Source organism: Manacus candei, unplaced genomic scaffold (genome assembly GCF_025592945.1).
Source record: "Manacus candei isolate 608988 ecotype Guabito, Panama unplaced genomic scaffold, ASM2559294v1 h1tg000019l, whole genome shotgun sequence".
Lineage (NCBI taxonomy): Eukaryota > Metazoa > Chordata > Aves > Passeriformes > Pipridae > Manacus > Manacus candei.
In genome coordinates, this window is record NW_026138067.1 from 1,033,839 (window position 1) to 1,058,136 (window position 24,298).

The window sequence follows — 24,298 nt, forward strand, 5'->3', positions numbered from 1 at the left end:
TTACCTTTTCCTTTCAAACGGAGCATGTTATGACTTATTCACAAATAATAGGCATTATTCTAGCATCTGTTAAGATCAGATAGACTTTAATGCAAGGATATCTTAGGGACTGACTCAAAAATGAGACCAATTTTTTTCTTTTTTCTCTTCCTATTGAATATTGGGGGTTTTTTTGTTTCTTAATACACAGCCTTTAAGTGTAATTTGCTAGATTATGATTTGCATTGTGCAAATAAGTCTATTTAAGTCCATTATCCTGCCTTATAAAGTAATTTCTGACACTTTAACAGCACTCAATTTAATTACAACACACTGAAACAGTAGAGCTGACTCCCAGAGGAACCAGTCTGGATCACAAGATGATATATACTAGTTCCTGATCAGCTTTCAGCATCAGATCCACAATCAGCTGTTTAAAAAACAGCATCAGAACATCTGCATCATCATATTATTTTGTGCCAAAAAGCCATCCAAAAGCCAGCAATTGCATGCAACAATGTGCACATATCCAGACTGGTAAGCAGACATACTTAAAACCCAGCAGTTTTACTGTAATGACTAAAGGAGAAAAAAAAAAAAAAAAAAAAGGCTTTGATTTTGATTCAGTAAGCATCAATTTCTGCAGCAGAATCCCCATTGGGTAATTCATCAAGGCATCTATTCTATATCTAGTGTGGCAAGACAGCGAAAACACTTACAGGCTCCAAAAAGAAAAACACTTGTGACAAAACTATTTAACATTCCTGGTGATTAAGCAATAGACACTCATTATTTCAAGACTGTCTTGAACCAATGTCCCAGACAAAACCATGCAATCATATCTGCTGCTGTCAGGATGAAATCAAGGCATGATGATTTTCTATATTCCTTCAAGAAAAAGCAAGTTATTTAGCAGCATCCACAAAGCTCTTTCTGAGAAAACATAGAAGTTAACTAAGGAAAGAGTGTATCATTTCTCTTGCAACTCTACAGAGAGATGCAGGTCGATACCTGAAATTTAGGTAGTATTTTTACCTTTGGAGCTTTTACAGACTCTTGAGAGCAGTTTGAATCAAAACCTTTAAGGCAACGTAAATGAAAGGATTCTGTTTCTGCTGGTCTCTGGAGATTAAATACCATTACTTTCCTTCCTAAAAATGAAAGGAATTGGAAATTACTACTCTATCAATTGACATGCCACAGGCAGAAGACTGGCGGGTCAGCTGAGAAGCAACCATGCAAATCCAACCCAAGATGCGGTTCCATCTATGCAGAGGAGTCTGAAGAGGGCAAAGAAAGACTGTAACACCAGCTTTCCCAGCAGAGAATTTGCTAGGCATGCTCTGTAGACTCTGCTTTCAAACCAAGCTCTCCGTCAAAGTTTCATGCACAGGTTCATCTCTTGTGCAGCAGCCTCACTTAATAAATATAGAAAACCCAAATACATATTCGCTTTTCCAACTAGAGAATAATGTAAAGAGAGATGTAAGTAAATTAACAAAAATAGATAAGCATTCTTCAAAATACATTAAAAATTTAACATGAGAAACACAAATAGTATTCCCAGAGAGGCCACCATCTCACTTCTCTATTTGCAAGGGGACAATGAAGTGCTCATATTGACTATTAGGAATTCATAAAAGTAAAATATACATTTGTTACTGCACAGATCCCCTTTAAAAATGCAAAGGACTGCTTTTGTTTCTGAAGATACAATGCAGTGAAATGCTGATCTCGGTGTAAAATAATCAAATATTGATTTTAATGAAGTAATTTAAATTATTACCAAAATCTAATATGTATGAGATCGACAGAAGCTCTCTTTTGGGATCCTAGAGTGAGGAGATCCTACAGTGCCGTGGAAGTATGAACTCAACCAATGTGGACCACTTGAATTCTAGAAACTGAGTTGTCTTTCCTCTGCCAGTGGAGAAATGAAAACTAAAAACATCAAGCCCAAAGACACAGTAAACTGTTGCAAACTAGTTTCCAAGAATAAAACTGATGATTTTCAAAGCTATTAAATGACAGTGCCATCTGACCTCGCTGGATATCTAATTATACTCCTTTACAGACATAACCACAGTTACTTTAATGAGCATCTTTCCTCTTTCTTTACTGTGTTAGTAACTCTCAAGGTCCCTGTGTTTCACTCAGGATTTCGCTTTCAAAACTGATTGAAATCCCAATTCTTTCTCAATGAGATTATTGCATATCCCTGTTTTTTACAGATCATTTTTGTACATTGCAGTGTTTATAGTCTAAAATGTCAAAAACAGTGTATCTAGTACAGTTCCAGCCAAAGAAAAGCAGCTATAAGAAACAGTAACACTGTCACAGAAAATGACCCCTTCTAAATTTCAGTTAGACAAATTTCTCCTAAATAGAATACAAATAAGTGTGTGCAAATCTAGCAGATATAATTACGCAATCGACAATTATGTGGTGAAATGGACTGGAAAAATAAAATTAAAACAATAAATGTTAATTTGTATTTGCTAACCACGAAAGATGTGGATGGTGCTTTGCGAGGCGCAAAATCCTTTAAAAAAGATTCTTTTAAAAATCCAAGGAATTATATGGGAAGTCACATATAGGAAAGTCTATGTAGATGGCATTTATCTGGATTATAAAACCATTACAATGACAATTCAGGGCTATGTACACATGGTTATTGCTCTGGCTTAAAAGGGCCACCAGAATATATTTGGAATGTACAGTTCAGAAGTAAGAATCAAATTATGGCTGCATTTTCCTATGAAGCGAGTGCACACATTTTCCAAACTATAATCTTGCGGCAGAAAAACTATTTGAGTCATGTGTGCTTCATGACTCACAAAACACATACTAAGGAGAGATCTGAAAGAAGGGGAAAGGCCCTGTATCACTAAATGCGGAGATTATTCCTTTAGCAGGATGTGGTTTCAAAACAGGAGGACAGTAAGACAGTGAACCCAGCATTGCTAGAAGAATCACAGAGAAAGGGAGAACTATAAGAATCTGCACTGGAGATGCACAGGAAGGCTCCCAAGCCTTGGAGGATTATAAGTACATGAAGAAAATTCTAATAAAGCATTAGAAATGAAAGGGTAACAAGTCAAATTTTAGACATGCTTTCCAAATGACTTACAGAAGACAGAGTAGTGCCTTAAGCCTCAGCAGAGATGTATTGATAAGCTGGAAAGGGCAATGGACTTCAAAAGGTAAAACATATCCCTGCTTCTTGAATCATCATTTCGAACTTCACTGCAGTTAATTAAGTATTAAAATCCCACTCCCTCAAATCTCAGTTCATTACAGCAAGCCCCTTTCTTTAACCAAGAATGATACCAGCCTGACCCTACAGCATATCAGCATGAATTTGCAGTACGCTTGAAGGGTTACCAAAATACATTTTTCTTCCTTAATCTTCAGCATCTCCTCCAAGAGGTAATCAATACCTATTCCTTTCGCTCCTCTATTTCCACACTTCTTTTGGTCTTTGTCAGCTCAGTATTGTCGCCATGCAAAAATGCAGCAGAGCTTGTTACAGTCTGCTTCCAAAGGGATGTCCATAATGAATGAGAACCATATGAGCAGTACTCTTAATAACTGTGTCCACTGCTGATGGTATTTCCTTTTGAACTTCAGAAAGATTTCCTGCCACCTTTGACTTCCACTATGTGCCCATTTACAAGCACAGTTAAGTTGCAGGCATAGCTCCAGAATATTTATCCACATTAATACCTAAATAGCTGGCTGGATAATTTAAATTAATTCAGATGTGTGAGTCCTACCAGGTAATTATTCCTCATGAAAATTTCACAAGATTGCCAGATCCCAAGAGAAAGAAGCAGAAATAAATGCACAACTAATTACGCAATATCATGGAAAAGCTCAAGTAAGGCTGTAGCTTCAAGCCATAAGAATTTGGGCAGGAGATTTTTAGAAGTTGGATTGTTTCAGTGTCTCTTTTGACACTACAGCTTTAAACCAGCTGCAAGAACATTACTAACAGGTGGTGTGCTGCAGCACAGGGACAAAACTAAGGTCTGTGAACCTCCAGTTGAAGAGCCTCCTCTCAAATCCCAAGGTCTCCAGCAACTTATTGTATCAAGTTGTTTTGCAATTAAAGCTCACAATGAGGCTCTTTCTTCACACTCTGCCTATAACTGGCAGTAAACAAGAAATTACTAGTAGAGAGAAAAAATAAAAATAGCAACAGCACAAAAGAAATAAATTCAGCTCTGGTATGTGGAAGTACAGCTCCATGAGCTACCAGGAGAAGAAGGTGCAGCCCTCCCAAACAGCACCGAGCCTGACAATTGTGCTCTTCTACCACCACGTAAAGTTCATTCGTAATCTTACAGATCAAGTAATGGTTTCAGACAAGTAATGCAAAGAGTAAGTAACTCTGGGTGCCCAGAAGCCCAACTCTGCTGAAATTTCTCCTGAAACACAACACAGAAGCCAGTGCCATGGACTGCTCTGCTCTCCCCTACAGCACACGGCGCTGAAGCACCTCAAACTGGGTATCCAGAACACTTAACAGATCCAGTAGAACAAAGAATCATCATGCAGGCTGAAGTGACCTCAGGAAATCACACAGTCCACACGCTTCTGCTGCAAAGCATGTGTAGTTTAGACCAAATTGCAAGGGGATTAGGATCTTCAATAATGTAAATACCACTACCTTTCTGGACAAACTATTTCAGTGTCTGACCATCCTGATGGTGCAGAATTTTTTTCCTGGTATCTACTTGGTCCATTACTTGTGCCTTTTGCCTCTCATCCTTATCATTATGCACCTCAAGAAGAGTTTGGCTCCATCCATATTCTCTACACCCTCCCATTAGGTAGCTGTAGACAACTCATAACAGAAAAGATGATATAAAATTAGTTATATTTAACTAGCAACTGCCTACAGCACACAAACATGAAAATACTGGAGACAGGAAGCTTTACTCCTGCCTTTCAAGAACCTCAGTAACTTGGACACATGGGATCCACAGCATGACTACCTCCTCCAGAAAAGATGTCCATATCTTCACCTTCAGAAGATTGGCAAGTAGAACTGGTTTGTGTAACACCAGCTAGGGGAGATGGAAGAAGTAAGCTTTGAATTTATTTATTCAAGTCTTTGGAGTGGAAGCCTCACTCTGGATGTAAAACACATGAATTCAAATCCTTCTGCTTGCTCAAGCTCAGGTCTGGAATGTATTCTCTTAGCAAGGGGAAAAGCTACTGGCAATTAGCAGCTTATTCTGTGAACAGGAGTAATCTCCATCGCTCTTGTCCTACCTGAGAACTGAACAGAAAACATGTCAGGAGGGAACATGGCCCAAGATCAACTGCAGCAAGGGGGAAGCAGCACTTGCACTAACCCTGCTCTTTGTCTGGTGAGTCTCGTGAACATGAGGCAGAAAGCACAAATGTACATTGCAAAAATGCAACTTGGTGGGAAGACAGCTGAACTCCTGGAGAGTTGAGCCAGTGAATATAGATAGCACGGTACAGCATGGCAAGGGCTTCACCAGCTTCACAGAGGAACTGCGTGAACATGGAGTTAGTATAGCAGGGTACTGAAAGAAGTGTCTTGCCAAGTGGGCCAATATGGCTACACCGTGTCTGCGTTTAAGTGAAAATCCAAGCGCTGCTGTGCCCTATGGTTTTCCCAATTTAATCTCTACTTGCCTCAGCATTGCTGTCTCTGTGCTCCATTTTACACTACACACATTTCTGGAAACAAAAAGTAAGTCTACACTTGTGAAGAGACCAACATTTCTGAATATATGTTGGGCTTCTTCTGAGATTACCTACCGGATCCAACTGTGTGAACAACTAAGACACAGAAGTGCTTCAACTCCAAAAATTCATAGATGTGAACTCAGCACTGGCCTGCTTAACGCTATCGATACGATACTGAGGCAGATCTTGGCATGCATAGATGCAACTTGACATGCTTGGGAAACTTTAAATCTGTAATAGTGATGCCTCTGGAATGAGGAGAGTTGGGGTATGGCACTTTGGATTTGGAAGGAAGTTACTGCTTCAAGAGCAGAAGTTGTTTTGTGCACTTAGTTTTAGTCTGTGAGCTGGCAGTGAAAGATCGGGTTTCAGCTGATTTTTTGTAGAGTTATCCCTGATGTAAACATTTGGAAGAAAATAGGATGAAGCAAACAAACCAGAAAACTGGTACAGCTTTATGTACATGTCCGGAAAAGGACCAGATATCATGTCTTCTACTCTTATATGTATCAATTTCTCTATCTGGACGTTAAACTGGCACATCACATCCTTTCATTTTATGCAAAATTAGTATTCAGGTCTTCTTTTTAAATTGCATATACACACATTACATTGATTTTCAAGCAATGACGATCATGCCTTAAATATGTGAGTGTGGAGTCCAAAATCTTCAAATCAAGATGTGATCAGTTCTAAACATCTTAGGCACACCAGGGAGCACCAGTCTCGAGAAACTGATTTGTTCGTTCCTCTCCAGCTAAAGGTCTGAGTTATAAAGCACTAAATCTTCACAGGAAAAGTGTTTTGGACCTTGATTAAATATATATATTAAAGCTATTTCTGCAGCACAATCTGCATTCCATGATGTGTAAGTTACATTCCACGCATGTGTAGCAAGACGCAGTTCACAGCCCCATGGGTTTAAAATAAGAGCAATAATGTTATGCAGATTTTGGAATTTATTACTACCATAAAAGACGAAGAAACTTTAATACTGTGAAAAACAAGTCATCACATGCCACCTCCCAAACCCTACCATACGTATTTGAAGAACCCAGTGACCCACAGTCCTCTTAGAGAAAGAGCTTTTCACTCAATAGCTGAATCCTGAAGAAGATAAAGTCATTATGCAGGATGATTGGAATAATGATGCAAGGTTAAAACTTAGACTTAAGTATTTCCAGACACATTTTCCCCATTTGGCAGGAAACTTGTTTTGTAAGACACAGAATTATCCTAATATAACAGCATAGCAACTGCAACTTAAAACAGAGCAAGTTGGTTAATGGACTGTTAGGAGACTTTTGCTGTGTAACAGCATTTAGATGCATGTATTTAAAAAACAGGTGGATAATCCAAATGTTCAGTTACTAGGACACTAACAGTTATGTCCATGGTAATTTTGTTTCTGTTCTTTAAACAAATCATCACTTGCAAGCACTAATGTTAAAACCAGAAAGCCACTCTAGTACACAGTGGCTATAAATGCCAAATCAATTTTCAGCAGATAATAAAGTCCATGTTTTACAATCAGCAATACACTGTTTTACTACCCAAAATGTAAGCTAATAATATATAGCTCTGCTAAATGGAAAATGCAGATATGCTGTTAAGAAATGGGCTGGCTGTGAGATGATGGATCATTTCTGCCGGGACCTTCTTAAAGCTATGTGCAAATGTTTTGAAAATATCACATGATGTGGCCATGTGTTAAAAATTACAGCCAGTTAAGTTCTCTGCTAAGAAAAATATGTGGGCAATTTATGAAATGCACTCCAGGATGGAGATATCTTAAGTAAAACCAGATTTTGAAAACAAACCCATTTTTTTTTGAAACATGAACTTAAAAAAAAAAAAGAAAAAAAAAGTTGCAGCCACATCTGGAGAGCAGAAGTAAAGAAAGGGTGGTCTGACCTAATACCAGGCCATCTTCTGAAAGAGCAGCATTATTTCTGGGCTACAATGACTGTGATCACTGATTGTCCTTTTAAGGAAACCATGCTGAATACTGCCATGGGCAATAATAAAGCATTTTGTAGGCCAACATCTGTTCTTTGAAAGTACTATAAAATGACTGATAGATTTGTAATGTTTCATAAATAATGTCCGGAATAAACAATACTAAAAAAAAAAGAAACCAACCACCACATTCACAGTAATCAGAGAAACTGGTGTACAGTATTAGATTTGAACACTGTTCCCCCAGGAACAATTATTTAGAGATAAACGCTTCCTAGAGTTCACCAGATAGAATGACAAAATGGTTAACTGGGTTACAGCAAGCTGCATGTTAACGGGATTATCTTTCTAGTGACTTTTCTCAGAGTTGCAGCAGTGCCTTAGCAGAGGTCTGAATGGCTGTTGCAGTGCTTCATTAGCCAGCCTCGCTGCTGTCGCTTTGCCCCGACAGGGAAGCGAGGAGGGGAGCAGCGAGTCTCAATTATAACAGTACCAGCAATTTGTCTTTGAAGGGCGAATTTAGTTTGTATAAGTGTTATCACCACACATAAACCAGAACTCGTCTTTATTACTTCCTGTTCTTTCCCCAAAAGAAGGACTTCAGATGTCAGAATCACTAAAGGGATGCTTCTGAAATCAAGACTTCACACATACACAAAAGGCACTGACATAATATCAGATTACATAAAAATACACATCCTTTTAATCTCCTGTACATAATGTGCTTACTTTTAAAATACAAAATCTGCCCCAGATGGCTAATAATGCCCATTTGAAAAAACACAACACCACAATATTAAAGGGCTAAAATATGCTGTGAACAGATTGAGAGGCAGTTCATCCTAGAGGAGAGTAAAAAAGTGCAGATGGGTGTCAAAAATAGCCAAGTGTCAGATCTGTTCAAGTATCTCCATTCTGGCACATGCTCCCAGTCACAGCTGTTAGTGTATTCTCTGTATCCAAGTGCAAGGTTTTCTAACACTCGGAGCTGACATTAAAACACACTTCTTCCTTGCTACTGCTCTAAGAGAGTACTGGAAATTAAAGATTTATTTAATGGTAAAGCTTAACGAGTATTGATAAGGGTATACATACTCGAGTGTCGCACATGCCATTTTGATTAAAGATGCATGAAATTTTAACCAGCAGGTAGATTAAGTAATTTAAATGCCAAAGGCTTAATAGGTTTTCAAAAACCTCCACTCTAGGCATTCCAACACTGTTTGCCAACAGCCCCAAATAATGCACACAAAGATCAAAACTCGTAAGAATGTGTCATTTTAGTACCTTTAAATAACTTGATAAAACACAGAAATAGTAAACTGCATGAGAAGATGAGTTTCATACAAACATAAGGGAAACATCACTGGGTTCAAATTATGCACAATGCACAGTTTTCCTAATTAATGAATTACCATGGTATTTTTAATGAAGACCACCTTCCCAGGAATGCAATGCATGCAAATCAAATTTGACGTTTAAAGGGTTAAACTGACCTTTCATAGCCCTCAGTTGTTATCTATGCAAATTAATTTGCCCATATTTCAACCATATAAATCCTCTTAGCCTTGTGCTTTGAGCAAACAGAGACCACTTTCTTGTTACAACCACAGGATCAGCAAACATACCAGCAGTAGGGTATGACCGTGTATAAAAATGCTGAAAGGAAAACATTCTTCCAACAACTGGCAATACCTACATGCAACTGTGGCTGCAGCAAACTGGCAGATACTGTTTCAAAACACCATCTGCGAGGTGTACAGACTCTCTGTGATCAAGCGTAGCCTCTTCTGCCTGTCCAACCCAAATAATCCACAAGAACCAGCCAGCTGCAGGATCTCTAGTCCCGTCTCTTTTTTTATCCAGAACAGAGGCTGTTATAATCAGGCACATGGCTTTTTCCAGTCCTTACCAAAGGGGGGGAAAAAAACCCCCACAAACAAAACACACCAAATTCAATCCACTCAGTCGTGGTCAAGCATCTAAGAAAAGGCAACAGACAAATCACCCTGAATAGAAGAGTTTTTATTGGCAATAACACTTATCAATTAGACAAGCGATCGTAGAATCCAAGGGTAATATTTTCCTGAGGAAACCGACGTATTACAACTCCCAGCTCTACAGCAATTCCTCTAATTCAGCAGATATTTTTTATTGTTTTATTTTGAATCAACATATTTCAGTGATTTGCCTGGTGACAGTGAAGGACTACCATTTAGGACAAGGCTCGAATAATTTGTTTTATAAATCTCCCTCACTTCTCCAACATAAACAGCTTTTCACAGAGATAATTTCAGCTAATGGGTGACTGCTGTGAATGATCTCTGCCGATCAAATGTTTGCAGATTCAAGGTGCAGATGAGAGTCAGGAAAGCCAGCCCAAAGCTGTATTTTTCTTTGCTAAAAATGATCCCCCGTGCAGAGACGTGCACCCACAAAGCCGGTGACTTTCTGCTATTTCTATCCCTTTTCATTGAAACATCCAGTCCTGCTGTAAGTATCATCTCTGGCAGTTCTCTTGCACAAAATCCCCTCCCCCAAACACATACACAACAGAATTAGCATCCGCGATCGCTCTGTACCCATATCAGCTTGCAAATCACCCTCTATATTAAAAGAGAAAAGGAAAAAAAGAGAGAGGGAAAATGTACTATCAAAAAAACAATTAGCATTTCCTCATTTAAAACCGAAAGAGCTGCAATAATTTCAACTCACCAGGCATCCTTGGATAAAATATACCACACTGTAAATGGCTCTCTCCTAAAAGCAAGCTTATTTAGGGCTCAGTGCCTCCTGTTCTGGAATGAACAGAGAGAAGCGAGGAGGGCCATCAGAACTGGCTGTGGCAGCGTAGCTGGAGGCAGGATGCTGGGCGCGTGCGTTTGCCAGGCAAAGACAGATGGAGAGCTGACACTCTGTATTGCACTTGGAGCAGAAATGTGAATGATGACAGGAGCACATGTGGCCTTGAACCCAGCCCTGTCTCTTCAGGCAGAACAATGACAGGGATGTGTGTGCAAATTATCACAACCCCGGCTCCCCTCAGCTGACTCCTTTTACTCTACCTTTCACACCAAGTTCCAGATGACCAAAGAATAGAAACTAAAATGCAGAGTGATAAGCCAAACACTGAATTATTCATTTTTTCGTTAAAAGTTAACCCTTTCCTCTGCTGATAACAATTAAAGAAAAAGCATCACTTTGAATCAGCTTCCCTCCAAAAGCAGAAACAAATTAATTCTTTAACAGCCATAATTTTGCACTCCACAGGACTACGTTTGTTTATTTAGTCAGAAATTCAAAATGTGCATGAGAACATACAAGAGAATTCCCCCTCCTCTTCCCACACTTTTGTCATTATTATTCTCCTTTACTATAGGGAACGAGGTATCAAAATCACTCCCTTTCTCAGATTCGCAGTAGTATGTGTAAAATAGAAGACACTTAAAAAGCAGACCACTTATATTTTACTATAGTGCTTTTAACCCCCTGGGATTCCTCCATTGATATGTTCCAAACATTTGCAGCTTACTCTCCTTTACCTTGCATGGTGATCCATGGGGGATGAAAACAAAATCTTCCCTGTAAAGCTTTTTCAAAAGCTAAACAATCATGTCCTCCCAATTTCTGATTTCGGGTACCCCTTAAATGTTTATCCTTCACATGAATAAGGTATGCCTGCCTAGGTTCAATTCACTCTTCCCTATTAAGCTTTAATGGACACTATGATACATAAAACTACAAGTCTTTGTTATAGTGCTTTATCTAAAGCTGGCTATTTTCTTCTCAGCAGTCCCTCTTTAGTCCTTTGTAAAACATCTTTGCCTCTCAGAAGAAACACACGCATGCCTTCTGTAGCATGTATAGCCTTGCACAAAATTCCAGGCACAAGGAAAAATATCATCTTTTTTAAAACTCTCCTCCCATTCAGCACTTGCAAAAGCTTCTCCCTTTAGTAATGAGCATTTCTCCAGCAACTAGCATCTAAGTCCTGGTTCTGACTTTGGCTTTGCAGTATACATTCAAATCCTTTATGGAAAGGTAACAATTCTCAGTCATATCTTGTCAGTGTAAGGTTTGTCCTTGTGTACTTATTTATGCACCCCCCGATTTTGTGTTATGCCATCTTCTGCCTCTATTACGCAGAGACAACTCTGCTTTTAGGCCTTCCTCTTCTTTCCTCTAGCTGCCAAGAGCCTGATAAAAATCTATTTAGGAAAAGGACACACATGCAAAATTAAACAGAAAGTAACAGTCCTTCCAACATCCGGACTGAACTCATGAATATTTCTCACTCTAAAGAAAATGAGACATTTAATTTACTGATATTTCCATAATAACTTTCTAACACTATCTAAGTGACATCCTTAAGTTTCACTTAAATAGGAGAGAGACTCCAAACACAGGACTGGCAAATCTAAGACTATCAAGAAGAAAAGGAGTAGCTTCCCTTGCCTTAATAAACACCCCAGCACTAACACCCTAACATGTCTGCTACTTGAGGCAGGTCTTTTCTTCATCTTCATCAGATACCTATTCTAAGGAAGTTCTCTATAATGGATTTTTGAGTATCAGAAAGCCCAAGAGAAACACCAAAACATGAAAACATTTTCATGACAGCCCAGTTTCATGCAGGGGAGAAAAGCAGAGAGGGCAAAGGGAGACAAGCAAAGTCTGTGCCAACAAGGCCTTTAAAGAATTTACTGTCCTTATGGTTTTATTATTTGATGCATTTAAAACCAGTCAGTTAGTATTGTATGTGCTGTGTTGTTTTTCTTTTGTAATTCTGTACTCTACATGAAAGGAAAAACATTTTCACAGTTGGAAATGCAACCTTTCATCAACATAGATGCAGCCTGAATCAGCTTCAGAGTAGAAAGTAACGTGTCAAAGGTATGACGCATTTTAATAACACCGAACAATATTCGCTCTTAAAAGAAGGTCTTAATATCAGTACATTGTAAATCCACAGACCATGGCTCACGAAATTGAACTTCCATATGCTGCGCGATTATGCATCTTTTTTTCTCAGTGTAAAAAGCCTTTTTAAGCTGTTATCTGACTACAGTAATTGCCACTTAAATTGATCCACGTCAACAAAACCTGGATCCCTGGAGATTCTCACCTAGAAGTCTGCTCATGGAAGGGGCTAACAGAATGCCTGTGCATCTGAGACTACTTCAGCATTTTCTCAAGCAGCCAGCTGCATGAATAGTTTTCCCCTCTCATTATTTAATACACTGAGGCAGGCTGCAACTCATTTGGCAGTCCTCCCTGAATAAATATCTGTGGATATTTATTCACTTTCCCCACCCCCATTTTTAATGCAGTCACTTAAAGCTTGCCCTAAAAGTTTTTGCACCAGGTCTGAAATTTTAGCCAAATTCAGGCCAAGCAAAGGCAGACAGTACAGTCTGTAAAATGGTTTTATTCTCCACCAAGAAAAGAAAGGCAGTGGTTTTAACACTGAACAATTCTGCTGAAGCAGAAGAGTCAGTGTTATGTGTAATACCGAAGTGAAAGGGATACAAAGAGAGTGGAAAACCAGAAGATCATCTTTAGCCAGTTTCTTTATGGTGCACGTTATGCTACGCCGTCCTAGGTGGGCATCAGCTCCCTCTTTGACAATCACTCAAAATGCTTTACAAAATAATTTTGAATCACCCTCTGCAAGTTCTTATTTTGAACATGGGTAAAGAAGGTAAACCAGTCTCCATGTTGATATGTGTGAAGGAGGGGAAAAAAGATTTTTATGCAGTGGATGATATAAGATGATATCAGATCCAAGACATGGATCTGATGGAAAAGAGAAATTCCAAACGACCACCATTAAAAAGTACAGAGGTTGCCTTTTGTGCAAACCCAGCTTAATAGCAGAGACTGGAAGTCCACTGAAACGCATCTGTAGTTAATGAAAGCTCTCTATTAACAGTGAAGGAAGAATTTAACTCAAAGCTTTTCTGTAGGACTTCTCAACTTACCGCTCTACTTATAGCAGACTGTTGTGATACATTGTGACTTCACACAGTGGGTATTAAGTGAGTTAATTCAAAGGAGCTGAAACCTCATTGATCCTAATTGAAAGCAATACACCCAACCAAATAGTTTTCTACCCCATCTGCTCTGGCCTGCCACCAGCTATTCAATACAAGAGAATTAATAGTTTCAGATATTCTAACAGACCCAATAAAAGCACTCATTTAAGCAGGACTGCATTAACAAAGTGAAAAACCAAGGGCAAAATGGGTTCAAATGGAGCATTTTACTCCTAGTTGGCTTTAACAAAGCTGAATAATGCTTATTCTGACTTTTTATGTGCAAGACTTGATAAACTGAATGAGAAGGCACTCAATGATCAGTCAACGAGCATTGATGAATGGTCATTAGGACCCCCCCAATCTCAGGGAAGGCCATTCCACAAAGTGGCACACCAGCTTGAAAGGGCGGACTCACTAATGTCCAGATTTCCCCGCTTGCTTGTTCCACTTTCACTTTCAGACCACTGGCCACCAAATGAGGCTGACATATTGGAAAATAATCTTTTATGGGCGAGTGATAAATAAAAATGGAGGCATTAGCTGGGCTTTCAAATTCAAATCTACTAGTTTTGTCAGCCCCAAAACGTTTTGATTTTCCACTCAGCTGGAAGCTATTAGTGTTTTCTTAAGGCATCCCACTGACAGGGCAAACCCACCTAATGTGTGAGCTGTAGAGCTCATGTGAGGGACAGGGGATGACAACTTCTGGATGCTTTTTGAACATTATTCAGTTGACTGTCCAACCAAAGTACAGTAAAGGCAACACCTTCAGGAGAAGCTCACTAATTTCTTGCTGCCCAAGTATCTCCTAGTGCCTGGTGCAATGGTAGCCCACCTAGGCCTGTAATGGGTACTCTCAGTGCTACTTTTTCCGTGACATTGTACCTAGCCCTCCTTGGTTTTACTGCACTACCACAAAAGGCTCAAGCTATCCAAGAAAGGAACTTCTTTACAACCTTCTAATTCTTTGCTTGGAAATAGAATTTATATATTCCAATAAGATATGTGCTTATCTGTTAACAGCAGCTCTGAATGCATGCAACACAAAACATTTGCCAGATAACACTAAACATTTCCCTAAGCATTTCCTTATTGGCAAGGCTTTCTGGACTTCTGAAAAAAGACAAATGGGACATTTAAAACATACACTGCTCTGGGAAACACAGACTAATTGAGATTACCTACACAAATCAAATACTCAGCAGCTGAAACCTACAGTCAACCAAGGTGGGAAGAAGATATTCTTGGTTGTCTAAGACAAACTGTTCATCCAGTTACAATGAGTACTGGATTAAATTCATTGGAGATGAGGAAGCATTCATGTCTTTTCAGTTAAGAAAACTTATACATCATATCCATATTTCAGTAATACTCTAAAGAGTGTTTTAAATCATCTGTTAAGAAAAGGCAACCTTAACAGTGGATTAGACTTAACAACCTAGATTGCATACTACTTTTTGATCAAAAAAGAACCAAAGACATTAATTCTTGTTGAGTACTGTCAGAAATTCCAGTGACATTTCAGGTTTTAAAATGATGAAATATACATAAAGACCTATCATGGAAGAATAGTTCCACAAAATTTAATTGACTTAGAATGGGAGGGACAACATAGGCTTCAGGTCTTAAAGAATGCATGCTCTTTTGCTCTATATATACATTTTAGTAAGAACATTCACATGGACAAACTCACATATAAGTATCCATTTTAGTGTCTACTTCTTTCACTTGATCTGGCCTGAACAATTTTTGCCTCGTATTTTTATTAAATACTATATTTTCTATAATGTGGGCAAAGTAAATTAGAATTGACTGTTAATTTCTATCATCGTTTTACTTCAAAGGAAATTACCACACCATCTGTGCATAGACATCACTCAAGCACTTTAGAAAATTTGATATTGATTAGATATTATTTCTGAAAGGACACAAGAAAATACTGAAGATGCTTTCTCACCAACAGAGAAAGAACACAGTCACTGTGACCTAGAGAAGCCTGGATGAGAATATCTGTTCCTGCTTAAATAGGGTCATATTTTAAGATAAAAAAGAAGAAGGGGGGGGAAGGGGGAGGGGGAAGAAGGGAAGAAGAGAAAAAGGGTTTCAAGCTATCAGATGCTTTTTGACTTGAAGCTCAGAGTGTTTGTTCGTTTAACATGGGTAGGGAAACTCCTCCTGCTGTAGTATATTAACCCTACTTTTGACCTCTAATCGATGTCTTTTCAATGTATTGGATCTTCATAATAAAGATAACATGAGAGCATATGTGTGTGAAAGCGTATCTACCACTAACCATAAATTCGAGCCTTGCATTTTTCTTTGTAACATGTCAATATTTGTGACACTAACTAAACATATTTTATTCATTTGACAAGGACTGTTACATTATATTGAAAACTTTTGTTTCAATGTCACCACCTCCCCGTTTTGACTGATGGCGAGTTAGTTTTGTTAAAACGCACAGGGTGATAGCGTATGCTCCAGTGAACTTTCCCTCCTCTCAGCACCAGAGACAAAAACCTGCAGCTCTGCTCTGTGCTGGCAGCCATCTGGCCAGCTTTCTCTCAATGCCTGCCCCACACCACACTGCAGGCAAAATTTCAGGGCTCCAGAGCTCTGTGGAGCTATTCATGACATACCAATTTCACATTTTCTGCTTGTACGCTTGCAACAATAAATGCTAATGAGGACTATGAATGACATTTTTAAAGACAATAAAAAGGTCTCCAAATCCCTTGCATATGGAGACACTATTTTCTAAACTTCACCTTCTGTTAGGGAGCCATTACACTCTAAAGGAAAAAAATAACCTAAGGAGAACAATGAGACGATCAAAGCATAACCAAGTCCTTAAGAATTCCAAAGAAAACAATGTTTGCAAAGCTAGCTTAATGACAGACAGATTTTATACTGATGTACAGCGCTAACACTTAAGCATAGTATCTCCTTTTTTGATAACACTACTTCTCATCAGGGGGCTCAAAAACTGGGGGGGAAGAGAGGGAAGCCACAGCAAATTGTCGCTTTCTCTGACCACATATAGTCCCCACAAGCCACAGACTTGGACTTAGCAATTACTAATCTCTAGATGAGTCCAAGAATACTCTAAATGAGCCCAAGAATAACCTGTTATTACTAATGGATTCGGAATGCTGTGCTCTCGTAGAGATCATTGTACTGAACAAGTGTGGCCAAGACAAATATCAAATTATATTTTATTTCCCCAAATCTGCCTGCAGTGCTATTGCTACTCAAAAAAAAAAAAAAGTTGCCTTGACTCTGGGTAATATCTTTTATATTTAATTACAGACAGCTTCCCCTTATTAGGAAGATTAAAAACACTTTCAGGAAAATCCACCAGGTGGAGCAAATACATAGCAATACAAAACATTTATTTATGCTTGTACTGCCATTTTCAACGGGGGGAAAAATGGTTTATATGCAAATATTCTTACCTCTTGACCTCCTTTCTTCACCCTTTTGTCATGCATTGATCAACTTGTACTTTTTTACTACATTTATAATGGTACAAAAGCTTCATTCAAAGGGGCCTTCATACAAAGCTATTGTTCCTGATGAGCTCAATATTAATTTGCAAACCACAATAGCCATCAGATATATAAGGGAAATTAAAGAATAGTATTATTCAACACACACACACATATATATATATTCAACAATATAAGGATAAGATTGTGCTTGTAAAACAAATTGACAAGTACTCAGAAAACAAAGCTTAGTCTTAAATCAGGTAGCAAATCTTTGCACTGGCCTCCACTGTAATGGGCTGGAAAGCTGGCTGTTCTGCACGTCTGGTTATGTGTTTATACACACTGTAGTGCTGGTAACATCACAGCAGTACCTTTGTACAGTATGTTGGTGTTTACTATTAATGCCTTTATTTGAGTATGACATCCATCAACTACTGAGTAATTTCAAGAGGGCAAGTGAATGAGGGCTATAAATAAATATTGCAGCATATCTAGGACAGCTAAGCATTATCTCCGCATTTAAATTATTTGCTTTTCAGAGCCAGGTGAGAAAGCCACCTCCTCATCAAATATTCTTACTTTCCCTGATACATGAGGGGGTCTTAGTGGTAGAGAGGCGGGGGGCACATTTTTACATGAAGAGAACTAAGTCCTAACAGAACAGTGATTCTTTATGGATAAGTCTTCTCACAGTTATAAGAGAACAATCCACTGGCAGACCCTGTAATTGCTAAAATGGCAAAGCAATACTACCAAGTGAACTGCTCTAATGCAGTTCAGCATCTGGAAACAGAGCCGAATCAGTACACAGACTCATTCAACCCTCGATGATGGAAAAGCATTATCGCTGTAACTGACAAAGAGAAGGTTTTCTTTCCATTGTTTCCTTAGGTTACACCTTCTATCACCTTCTTCTCTCTTCCATTCAGTCCCCTCTGTTTTCTCTCTACCATCACATCTGCTCCTAAATTCATAAGACCATCTCCTCACTCTGCTGCACATCTCCCTTCTCCAATTCACTATATGACATGTGCTCTGTTCCAACTGCCTTGGACATTCATCCTCTCCCACCTCTGCTAACCCTGAAAGCTAGAAGAAGTTCCAGGATTTGAAACTGGGAGCACTATCATAAAATATTATCCACAATTAACACATAAACGAAATTGCAACAACCAGCACTCTATCACTGAGGGACAAACACTGTGCCTGTTAGGTTTCCTTTACAAAACTAAGCCAGAATGGGATCCACTTAATGTGCAATCAGAGGAGCACACCATGCTTCCTGGAAGCACAATGTGTTGACCTAATCTTTGTGCTTCTAATCTGACTGCTTCTAATCCATAAGAGCTAAGGAAAATTAACATACTAAATCTTTGTTTCTTTAGGAACTGAGAGGAGCCTTGAGGAACACAGGCCTTTAAATGTATTTTCTTTTTACCTTGTTGTGTTGTACTACACATGGTGCTTCACTGTAGCCATTCAGGAGAGAAGCAGGAGAAGAATGAAGAGGTGATTATGAAGTATTATTTCATACTAAGAGCAAATTACACCACTTTATACTAGGAGAACATCTGCAAAGAGCAGCAGTAAGTGTTTGGGCACGATGCAAGGTGTCAGTTTTAATAAATCCCAAACCAGCTTGGGAACCATTATCTGCAAAAACTTTCCTTAACCAAGATTGTCACAGCAGAGACTTGCAGCGATGGCCAAGATAAATATTTTTCAAGCAAGTGCTGACTTAAAACCATTATCTCTGAGGCATTTTTGAGTGGCAACCATGGTTTAAGGGCTATAATTTTCTGCCATTTTGAAAGAGGCACTAGACACCCGATGAGTTGGAGGAAAGATAATGTGATTTTTGTCATTACCACATGACCAAGAAAAACTTTCATATAATGTGCTGCTGGTTGAGGTGGGCAATGGTTGGCTACAGGTCATGGACAGTTCAAGCACATCCGCTTATGCATTTATACACACAGTAGTGCTGGTGACATCACAACAGTACCATTGTACAGTATGTTGATGTTTACTATCAATGCCTTTATTTTAGTAAGACATCTGTCAACTACTGAGTAATTTCAAGAGAGCAAGTGAATTTCATCCTATAGAAACACACAATGCTTATTTAAATTACAGCTTCTTTACAGTATGATAGGATAAAGACATTTAAAACTACATGTCTAAGTAATCCACTTACTTAAAGGCACCTTTACACCAGAGTAGCCTAAGAAGTTATAAAGAAGTAATAAAGAAAAGGGTCTGATTCTAAAGGTGAAGGATTATGTACATATTTAAGAGTTCATCAGATCACGATTATCAATCTGATAACACTGTAACAGCTCTTTTGTTGCACCATCCCCTGCAAATCCTTCTCAGATAGAGGATTAGTGGCACAATAGATGGCAATGACTCTTTTGGTTCCACTGCTCTACTACTGACTCCCAACTGCTTATGTGCACTGAAACCTCTCAATGAAGGGTTCCCACAACCCTCGCCTGGCAATATCTGTATGCAAGAAGAAAAGTATGCCCTTATATCTGTATTGCAAATTCCTAATGAAATAGCAGGGAAAATCTAAGTTACTGCACAAAAGATTTCAATCTCACCAACAAAGTACCCCAAATCCCCATCATATGAATACGTTATCCAAGACTGCTGCCATAACTGTACAGACTGGATCGAAAGCTTTCAGCGTGAAACAAAATGAAACCTTCGTTAATTTTCAACTCTCCTTCTCTACTCCTACAACCACAAATATCGTTATTGGAACAGCTTCTGCCCACAACAATAAAAGGCAATACTCACATGCTACACTCATTTTTGCTGGAAAGCCTTATTAATTATGTTTTCTCTTTCTACTACTTGTAACTGGTGATCTTAAGTTCTGACAGTACAACGATTAACACCACTATGCTATAAACTCTAGTATTAAAATTGTAGAAATAACAGTAATATTCTTCATTTATCATTCTTCACAAACACACACACATACACACACAAAAAAACCCCAAAGAAACCTCCAAACACCTATTCAAGGCCTTTGCCTAAATAAACATTCAGTATCTTCCAGCTGTAACCGTGAGCTTTACATCCCAATGAACACTTTCAATCTACTGATGCAAACCTGAGTGATGCAGAGAGCCCTGTCTGCACCTTCAGTCTGTTGAGTGACCTCAATAAACAGCAGCTACGAGGAGCAAGGGCTATAACTGACCCTATCCCAACATTTAAAATTGAACATCAAACTGGACACCTAAGAAAATCTCACGAATAGTGAGAATGGAAGTGTTGATAGCTGACTACTGTTTAATGGGCCATGCCAGAAACAAACAGTGGCTTGGCTTGAATCCATGGGATGAAGAAAAATATTGTTGCCAAGCATGTTGAAAATGAGAAACTTAATATGCCAAGTATGATGATAACTACAAAAAAATTACCATTTTCAAAAGTTTAATTTCTGCATAGCACTAACTACACCTCCATTTGCTCCTCAGAAGACTTGATCTCTGAAAAAAAAGAGGTCAAGCAAGGGGAGGAAGAATCAAGTAAAAGAAAAAAGGCACAAATTCAGAAGCAAAAGGGTTAACAAGTTTTGTTTTAGTCAGTATTATATCAATGCCAGAATTACAAGGGAAAAACTAAAAAGAGCCAATTTTTTTTTATTATTATTATTATTCTTTAAAAGAAAAAAGTCGAGCCTATCTGTCACAGGGTTGTCCGGGCTGGAAGAACCGGCAGGAACCTCAAATTCCTGACCAAACCCTCTTCCACACAATGCCTCCTGAATGGAAGGAACCGAGGCCCGGCAGAGATAGCCCGCTGTCAGGAACCAGCCCTGACGTTTGTGGACAGACAGGGCTGGCCTCGCAGGATGTCAGAGCAGCAAACTGCTGTTCGAGATACTGGGTTTTCACACACTCCCAGCCTGGATGTTTTGCTCTTCAGGTAATTAAACAAGGAAACAGGGCTGATGTGTACGAGTCTGACCCCTGTGCCGCGGCTCCGCGGTTCTGCACATCAACTTCCGCAGCAACCACCCCGAGCATCAGCAGAGTCTTCTATTGCTCTGCTTCTCCTGACACCAGGCTCTAAAACAAATCCTCCTAGAAATATCTGCAGCTATTCCTTTCCCCACCTCCACTCCCCCCATTTAAGAAGGGCTAAATTATTTGCTCTGTTCCGCACACTTTGCTGCTTTTTCACAAAAAAAGGAAAAAATTAAAGAAATGGGTACTTTTGGGTAGTTGTTCTTCAGCCAGCCATTCAAAATATTAAATTTATCAGGGGGAGGGGATGAACAGACAGAAAAATGAAGCAAGGGATTCCCAAATTAATGTTTAGTTTAAGGTCATTACTCAAAATGAAAAAGATTCTGAAAAGTCTTGCCAATTCATCCAACCAACTGCCAGACATTTGCTTATTTAGAAATAAAGTTATTCTTATTTAAGCATTATTGAAGAGTCTTTGTCTTACAAGAGGACATAAATCATAGAATCAGGCATTAGAAAAATAGACCAGTGTTTTCTCTTTTTTTCCCAAATTTAAAAAATGGGAAAAGGCAGGTGTTACCACCTATACTTGGTGAAAACCCTACACAGGGCTGCTCTGTGACTGACCTAGTTTCTATGCTCTTTAGAGGCTATTTAAACAAAAATGATTTTTAAAAAAGGCAACACATTGCTACTTCTTTCTGAAAAATCCACAGAATAGAATATTGGCTGAAAAGAGAAGAGCCCAGAAGAAAGAGGAGTACAAAAGCATGCCTGCTTGTCTGTGTTCAACACAAAGAACATTAAATGAAAACAACTGGCACGCTGCCAAATTCCTATACAGGCAAAGAGATTCAAATAAATTGATTTCACGCATCACACTGACCTGGGATCAGTGAGCAGTGGTACAATACACTTGCTGCTCCATGTGGGGCAAAGCCCATTAACGTTATCAGAGCCACAATACACTGGGGGGAAAGGAGGAGGGAGAGGGAGGGGGGAGCACAGAGAAGGAACCCAAACTCTGCAAACTTAAGAGAAAAAATAATTTTGGAAAAGGAACTTGAGCTGGAGTGCTTGGTTTCAGTTTACTAATATCACTGCAAGAGCTCGTCCTCTGCTCACCTCAAAGGCTTCAAAGATCGTACTTTCAAATGAAAATAAATATTAGTGTCACACACACACACTCCCTCTACATTCTACTTTTAACACAGTTGTTCTCAAACTCAGTTATTCTCTGTAAATTTCCTCCCTTCCCCATCCGCTAGCATTTTATATAGATTATGGGTTATTTTCTTTGTACTTCAAAAGCTGGATTCTTGCCCAGGACACTCTTACTGGCTCAGAAAGTAAGCTCACTCAGAAATTGCCCACTGCTCTTAACTGGCCCAAATCAACCTGACCTACAGAGAAAAATGCCTTATTTGCAAGGTAGCAACGAGTAGGGCAATGGTTCCCTTTGCAGAGTTACCCATACACACTTTCTCACACCAGAGAACTCTCTCCAAACCAGCTGTTTCAAACTTCACTTTCTGACGAGGTGTGAAGTAACCCATGTGTGCCATGGAGTCTCCTCCTTGTCATCCAGGCTTTGGTTTTTATTAAGCTCTCTCACACTCCAATCAAGAGCAATGCCAGCAAGCCACAGGTGTGCACCACATGAACAGATGAAAATCTGATTGTAAGGACAATTCACTGCCTGTAATACACTTGTCCTCTTTTGCATCTGTGGTATGTTAGAAGGGGGATTTATTATTTCCATTGTACTCTTTAAGATACATTGGTAAGCAATTGTTTTGAAGATAAAAAAGGAAACCAAGAAAAGACGACTTTGAAACAGCAAAACAAAGATGAGGATGCTTGAAAGGGGTCACATCAGCAGAGGTAGTCAGTGCTACAAGAGGCTGTTACTTCAAGGAGGCAATAGATTCAAAACACCTTTTACTTTGCCTTTTATTCCATTTTGGTATGAAATAGCAAGTCAAATCTTGGTCACAGCAAGATCCATATTAAGTTAAGCTCTAATAGTGTTGGCTTCATCTCAGATCACTCATTCATATTAAAAAAAAACAAACACTCATTGAAAATGTGGAGCTTCTTGGGCCATTTAAGACTAAAATTTTTCAGCATGTGAAAAACAAATACATCCAGACGTAGGTACCTTACCCAGTCACCTCAATTCAAGTCAATGTCAAAATGGGAATGCCCGAAGATCTAACAACACTTCACCACTGATCACTCTCTAAGAGCTACAAAGCAGTTTCGGATTCTTCATTATCACGGTGAAAACTATACAGTATCATTAACTCTGTAAGATGTGTCATAGAGAGGATGTGTTTATTTAGGTATAAGGCTACACTGATAGAACTGCACAGGAAAGGGAATCAATTAGTACACAGCAACTTCACAATGGCAGAGATGTGCCTGTACCCACATGATACAGGCACAATGGTGAATAAGAAAGGTAAGGTGCTGTTCCCTCCATTTATGAATACTTCAGTAGTACCATCAGATCATTCGCCTTTATAAAGATGAAGTGAATTTTAGGCATATTAATTCCCTTTCTATAAAAATGAATGATATTAGAAAATAAGCCCTTCTCCCAAATTTCCACTATCCTGCACGTGCTCTGACAGCAATAAACTACAATAAGCTTCCCATTAGTATGCCAGCACTGCATGCTTCAGGCATGATATCTTTATTTTTATATTAATTTATTTTTAAAATCCTTTATAAAGACCCATATGGCAAAAGAAACCAACCAACAACCACCTGTACAGGGTACACTTGCACTTTGAAAAACAGACTGTAGATAGTAAAAAGGAGAATTAGTCAGAAGCTACACACTGCTAAATTAGCAAAATAAAAATGCAAGAAGAAACCCTACTAAGATTATTCATTCTCTTCCAATGCTGCCTGAGTACAGGAAGGTCCCAGAGAAGCACTTACTTGTTTTAAACTGAGCTAGGAAGTCGAATTAGAATGTAAATTCATTTTTAATAGGATTTAATTTTTTAAAAGTATGTTCACACTGGAGCACAAAACCTCAGGCCCAGCCCCTTTCCACAAGGTGATGTGCAGAGGCTCCCACTGGTGCTCTCAGCTGTTCTCCACC

The 24,298-nt window shown here is 38.9% G+C and overlaps 1 protein-coding gene across 10 annotated transcripts in view; it reads right to left on the reverse strand.

Annotated features, from left to right (window-relative positions):
• RUNX1T1 (RUNX1 partner transcriptional co-repressor 1) overlaps positions 1-24,298 on the reverse strand; it is a 111,828-nt gene that overhangs the window by 66,574 nt on the left and 20,956 nt on the right. Inside the window, exon 1 of one of the 10 annotated variants that reach the window (XM_051785374.1) lies at positions 10,381-10,874. The exons of the other annotated variants lie outside the window; for them this stretch is intronic. Within the exon in view, the coding sequence (XP_051641334.1) occupies positions 10,381-10,387 (7 nt within the window). The 5' untranslated portion in view covers positions 10,388-10,874. Of the gene's footprint in view, positions 1-10,380; positions 10,875-24,298 lie in introns of those variants that run through there. 10 annotated transcript variants of the gene reach the window in all.